Genomic DNA, 6,572 nt, shown 5'->3' with positions numbered 1-6,572 from the left:
AGAAGAAAATTTTGGAAATGTCGATGTTAGCCAAGAAGCCGTTGACTTTGTATTAGAAAGCTATAAAACGCTTATCTCCAAGAGTGCGGTGACCACTTTCGGGCCAAAACGCAAACGACGATTGGAAACACGAAGTAGGAAGGGTAACAACCCGTGGTATACAAACGAATGTAAACAGCAAAGACAGATGGTAAACCGAGCCCTTAGGCGATACCAGAATGCTAGAAACGAGGAAAATGCCCTTTCCGCAAGAACTGAGAGTAGGAAGTATCGAAAGTTACTAAAGAAGTCCTATAGGGAATATAACTCAAAGCAGGTTGAAAATCTCCGTTCCCTAAAAACAAAGGAGCCAAAGAAATTCTGGAAAATTTTAAACCAGCGAAAGAGAAACAAGAAAACTGCGAAGAGCGATATGTTGCATGATTTCTATGAGCACTTTAAGAAACTCAACGAGGGTGAAGCCGAACCGGAGCTAGTCGCAGATGTTGACATGAGGATAGAAAACGAAATTTTGAACCGACAAATTGATAAGAATGAAATTCTGAAGCAAATTAAAGGTCTTAAACGTGGAAAAGCTAGTGGAGCAGATTGTATAACAAACGAATTTATAAAAGGGTCAGCTGATCAGATGATCGATTTCTATTGTAATCTGTTCAATATTGTTCTCGAAAGCGGTGTAGTACCAACAAGTTGGCTGAGTGGTGTGATCAAGCCGATCTATAAAAAGGGTGATGACTCGAAAGCCGAAAACTACAGAGGTATAACGCTGCTAAGCTGCTTGGGTAAATTGTTCACAGCTGTATTAAATTGCAGATTGGAAGAGTTTGTTAAACTGTACTATGTCATAGGTGAGGAGCAGGCTGGATTTCGCCCGGGTTATTCGACTTCAGATCATATTTTTACCCTAAAATGTCTTATCGATCTGTACCTCAGTAAGGGGAAGCGGCTTTATGTAGCGTTCGTTGACTTTAGGCAAGCATTCGATAGGGTCTGGAGAATCGGCCTCTGGAGAAAACTGATCAAAAGCGGAGTCAACGGGAAAGTATTGAAAGTTATCATGTCTATGTATAAAGGAGCAAAATCCTGCGTGGAGGCTGGAAACAGTCGTTCGGAATATTTTCCATGTAATATCGGTGTTCGTCAGGGCGAAAACATGTCGCCAATATTATTCGCTTTGTTTTTGAACGATTTGGAACAGTTTTTTGTTGAAGGTGGTTTTCACGGTCCTTCCAACTTGAACATGTGCGCCAAGTGTGAATTCTTAGATGATTTAGAGACAAATCTTAAGTTAATACTACTGCTGTATGCAGACGATATGGTCATCATTGCCGACTCTCCTGAGGATCTACAACGTGGTCTCGATCTCCTAGGTGAATACTGCAATACTTGGAAACTGGTCGTTAATATTGATAAAACCAAGGTAATGATTTTTAGTAGAGGTCAAATACGGGCAAACATCCCAGTCTTTACCTATAATGGTTTAGTGATCGATATGGTAGATTATTTCACATACCTTGGTGTTATTTTTTCCTATAACGGTAGCTTTCAGAGGAGCATACGTAATGCCTATGACAAGGGACTGAAGGCAATGTTTAGTGTTTTAGGCGAATGTCGTAGATTACACCTTCCGATTGACTTGTCATTGGAGCTGTTTGACAAAGTAGTAGTGCCAGTATTATTGTATGGTAGCGAAATATGGGGAACCGAAAACACCATTTTATTAGAGACGGTTCATCTGAAATTCTGTAAATACATTTTGCGTCTTCACAAACGGACGCCATCTATGATGGTTTATGGCGAACTCGGGCGTCACCCACTCCTTGTTGATATTAAGGCGAGAGTTATTTCGTTCTGGAATCGGTTAGTGATATCAAAGGTTTCTAAATGGTCGTCTATTATGTATAATATTACAAGGGAGCATACTACCAAGGGCTACCTTCTCTCAAGTTGGTGCTCCGGTGTGTTGAATATATTAAATGAATGTGGTATCCATAGGATCTGGTTAGACCCATTAATTATGACTGGAAACCAGCTCAAATTAGTTGTATCGCAGGTACTAAAAGACCAATTTATTCAGAAATGGAGAGGAAAAATAAATCAAGATGTAAATTGTATGGTATATAGGAGTTTCAAAGAAGAATTTATATTCGAACCGTATTTGAAAAAAATGCCCCTGGACAAAATGTATGCTGTGTGTAGATTCCGAACCGGGCCTCTACAAATTCAAGGTGTCAGATCTCGACTTTTCGAAAACAATGTAACAGAATCTGTTTGCCAATTCTGTGGGCAAGTGGATATTTTAGATGAAGTTCACTATTTTGTATCATGTATAGGGCTAACCGAATTAAGAATTCCATATTACCCAATGTTGGGAAATATACCTAGGCCGCTTCAACGTAATTACTATAAAACCTTTATAAATGCCAAAGGCCAATCAACCCTGTTAAATTTGTCATCATTTTGTAAAGCCATCCTTAATCTTTTGTCATAATCATAATCATTGCCATGTTAGAAAATTTTTGTTACTATTTTTTTGTTATCCTCATATTGTCCCGCGAGGGAATTTTTGAGAACAATAAATTATGTTATGTTATGTTATGAGATTGGCAAGTCAAGTATTGGGCCGGACAATCACGAAAACCCCAAATATTATACATTTCTTCCTGAATAATTCTTACAGTGACCATTCTCCCATGAAAGACAGTTTCTTACGCTACACAAACATTTAAAAAAAGTGAGGGTCAACCATTGAACTTTTGAGATATGTTGAATTTGCACAAATCAGCGAAAAACGCACCAACTGGCACTGGACGGCATTTCAACACGGGGCCGACGCACATCCCAAGTTCAGTGTACACATACGTCGGCAACAACAGTAAATGCGTAGTTTCTTGTAAACTACCTATTGAGTAGCTCTCTAGGTTTCAGAAACTCCAAATAAACATGTCTTTGCCAAAACAACTGCTGACTCAACACTGACATACTGTGAGGACCGAGAAATCAATGACTTTAGGAACTACGGTTAGGGGTTGGTCGCGCATGAATAAAAAAACACTCCCTAATGAGACCTGAAAGTAACGAAATCAGCGCCTCTAGTGTCAAGATTACGATCCAGATTTTCTTTTTCCGTAAGGTGCTGCCAGCTGGTGGTGACCTGAAGAATCTACATTGCATGTGAATCCATTTCGTAATGCACATTTCTTGATAACTTTACCCATCTATTTATCAATTCCACCGTGATAAAACATCATAATCCGCTGCGAAGATATCAGAAGCCAACGTGGCTAACCCAGATAGCGTAGAACAGGTCCGGATCAGGGATCCGAGTATGGTAAGGTTCCAGATGATAATAAATCACAAATCTTAAATGAAATTTGGATGTGGAAATTTTCACAACCAACAACCTAACCTGTCTCCCATGCCGCCATGGACATAGTTGCCCTTCACGATTGTGGAGAGTCCTACTATAGCTTCATTTGGGACAACATCACAGCCAGTTTCTATATAACAATAAAAAATAGACACTCTCACTGCTACAGGAGCCAAAATCGCCAATGTTTTTGGCAGAGACGTCGTCGTCAAGTGGAAGACAATGTCACAACCATGTTTACTTCACATCGAATCATGATCGATACACCATCTCTGAGTGAAGAGACAAGGGAGTTTGTGGCTTTGTGAAAAGGGGGCATTGCAAACCAATGTATATTTCAGTTCAAAAGATTCCAGAAAATCGCTACCAACTGGGGTGAAGGCAGTGAAGGTCAATGTTGACTGTATTATCATTTTTGTTCAGCTCCCCATTCCCTCTATTTCCAGTAATCCATTTTATGATTTCAGGCCAGTGCTGTGGTATTGGCCGGCCTTGGCCTAGCTGCTGTTGGCTTTGCTGGACGCTACGCTTTCCGCTATGGCCGATTAGCTCAGCAGACCATTGAGAAACAAATGGGTGCTCTACCTACAATGGTAAGTGAGGCTCTATTGATCTTTCTTCAGCATTCATGTTCAGCTTGGAAAAATTCCATTGAGGGGGGTCACGACAGACAATGCCAATGGTACTGTAATCGATAATTTTCGCAGGCGTTTTTTTTCACGGACTTTAACAAAATGCCTGAAATTTTGAAGATTCCTGAGACCATGGAGGTATAAATAAGAAATACCTCCATGCTGAGACTTGCCAAAATGAAAATCGTGAAGAAAAGGTTTTATTCTGAAAAACTGAAAGAAAATTTGATCTGCCACAACAAAACTGCAAAAATTTGGCAGTAAGTATGCAATAAGTTCAAATTTTGCATGGAATATGTCACAGAAAATCTAACCAATCTCAATTTTTTGGTCGTTTTTTTATTTTCAGGCCGGATCCAAGTATTACAAAGGTGGATTTGATCCGAAAATGAGTAAACGAGAGGCATCCCTAGTACTTGGAATTAGGTGAGTCCACATCACATCATGTGAGATTATTTTCTTTTGGAACTTTGTCATATCAGCGATTATGCAATAATTGAGAGAAAGTTTGGAATGAAACTGAGAAAAGGCAAATTAAAAAGGCATTGGTAAATTTTGATAATTTCTTATTATGAAAGGTTTACTGCTAGCCTGAATCAATGCTCTGAAATTTGGAGATAAAATAAATCATTCCATGGTCAATTGTATGATATGGTATGGTCGATGTATAGTACCCCCAGGTATATGGCACGGCTTAACCCGCCGGCCATGAGGGAATTCCTTTATGGCACAGTGGTTGGCGCGTTGGCCCCAGAGTGGAAGTTAAGCAACGTTGAGCGCGGTCAACCTTTGGATCGGTGACCGGCGCGTACAATACAGTCGACTCCTAAATGTTGGATATGGTTCATAACGTTTTTTAACACCCAATCCATTCTCTTCCAGTCCATCATCAAGTAAACAAAAAATCAAGGATTCACACAAAAAGATTATGTTATTGAACCACCCAGATAGAGGTAAGAAACCCATGCCCCCCCCCCCCCTCAGTCTGTTCTTGTAGGGGGAGGACAGTGCTTGTACCCACTGTCCAAAATGACTCCCATCTTGGGGATTGCCAACTCGTTTTTGACCCCCCATCTTGGTGACTGTACAACTGATGGTTCTGCCAAATGACGTCACTGGGCATGACGTAACGTCCTTCCTTCCTCGCAACAAACTTGTCCAAATGACGTCAAAACTATATCCTGACCTCAGAACATGGTTTCAGCATGATTTGTCATGATTTGTTAAACACAAAAGCCATACTTTTTATATTCCGCTGAGGAAAAGACTGAGGGTTTTACGATTAGTCCAGAAATTTATTTTTGTAGTCTATCAGCAGGCCTTTCAATTACATGGAGACCTCTGTATTTTTTTAGCCTATTTTGGGGATATGTTTTTTTTCTTTTTAGCTTAATTTGGGGACATTTCGTCGTGCCAATTTGCCTGAACATCGACGTCCTTATTGACTGACATTGTCACATGCACCTGAAAACTCACAATTTTAGGATGAAAAGTATCAAATTAGGCCATTTAGGATGAGATTTGGTCATTTAAGGTGTCAAAAAACGCTTCAGGGGTCAAATTACCCCTATTTTGGGGACATTTTTTCAGGGCCTAATTTGGGGACATGCCAAATTTCCTACACCGTATAGCGGTGTGAAAATGATGTAATCGAAAGGCCAGCTACCGGCTTTCTTGGTGTAGTTTTGAAGAACTCCTCATTTGCCAGCCGGTGTACTTTTCAGTAGAGGTCTTTACTGCAATCGATAATTTCCTAGCTTTTGACTGTTTTTCTCTCGTTTTATTTGCAGGAGGCTCCCCCTATCTTGCAGCTAAGATTAACGAAGCAAAAGATTATATGGACAGTCAAAAACCGTGAAAATGACTCCCGTTGAAAATCTTTTTTCGAGTAAATGAGACGCATTTATGGACACTCACAACTGGAATATGACCAGGATTTGAATTTTCACACCCTTCATTGAGCAGGTGTGTTAACTTTATACTTGGGTATGAATCGCAGCCTGCTCTCGATGATAGGTAATCCAGGGTATGTGATGGTCATTCTTTTTGAAGTTAGTAATTTTGTATGGTCCATTCAACTCACAAAGAACAATTTCTGTGTTTTCTCAAATCTGAGAGTCCAGTTTCTCTCTGTACTTGTAAATAATGTATTTAATAAATAAATTTAAAGGAAAAAACTGACTCAAGTTAATTGTTTTTAGAAAGATTTGAAATTGTGTTCAGTCTTCAGATCATTTCACAAGAAACTGTCCTGGTAAGAAGGGATTCTTTCTGGTTCGTGGAGCATCTGGAGGTAGCAGTGGCTTGAATCTCGTCACCAGAGTTCGGATATGAGCGTAATATGATATTTGTAGCAAGGTTGACATTATCATTAGGAGTGTTTTCCTATTCTGGAGCCAAAACTTTATGATTGGCAAGACCTGTCACGGCTTTTGACGAGACCTATCCCCTCCCCGCCAAATTTAGGATCAGTTGGGCAGTCAGTTGAGACAAAACTTCACAACAGACCTGCCCTGGATGTGTTTGACTTCTCTGCTTGGGGAGTGTTCTTTATGATGAAATGAGAATGG

The 6,572-nt window shown here is 40.0% G+C and overlaps 1 protein-coding gene across 2 annotated transcripts; it reads left to right on the top strand.

The window, feature by feature from the left end:
- The first annotated feature begins 3,161 nt into the window (after nucleotides 1–3,161).
- LOC135500274 (mitochondrial import inner membrane translocase subunit TIM14-like) lies at nucleotides 3,162–6,172 on the top strand. 2 transcript variants are annotated; one of them, XM_064791620.1, is made up of 5 exons: nucleotides 3,162–3,331; nucleotides 3,838–3,963; nucleotides 4,352–4,428; nucleotides 4,885–4,955; nucleotides 5,793–6,172. In XM_064791620.1, exons 1-5 carry the CDS (start codon nucleotides 3,329–3,331, stop codon nucleotides 5,858–5,860), a joined length of 345 nt encoding a protein of 114 aa, XP_064647690.1. In that variant the 5' UTR covers nucleotides 3,162–3,328; the 3' UTR covers nucleotides 5,861–6,172. The 2 variants fall into 2 exon arrangements, with proteins under 2 accessions (XP_064647690.1, XP_064647691.1); XM_064791621.1 differs by having other exon boundaries at nucleotides 3,162–3,336; nucleotides 3,843–3,963.
- Nucleotides 6,173–6,572: the final 400 nt, after the last annotated feature.

The sequence above is a fragment of the Lineus longissimus genome, chromosome 16 (assembly GCF_910592395.1).
Source record: "Lineus longissimus chromosome 16, tnLinLong1.2, whole genome shotgun sequence".
NCBI classification, from domain to species: Eukaryota; Metazoa; Nemertea; class Pilidiophora; order Heteronemertea; family Lineidae; genus Lineus; species Lineus longissimus.
Note: the sequence above shows the minus strand (reverse complement) of the source record. Positions and strands in the feature narration are given on the sequence as shown.

Coding starts and splice junctions, on each gene's coding strand:
- LOC135500274 (XM_064791620.1), top strand. Junction 4,429..4,884: donor TCCCTAGTACTTGGAATTAG/GTGAGTCCACAT, acceptor ATTCTCTTCCAG/TCCATCATCAAGTAAACAAA. Junction 4,956..5,792: donor ATTGAACCACCCAGATAGAG/GTAAGAAACCCA, acceptor TTTTATTTGCAG/GAGGCTCCCCCTATCTTGCA.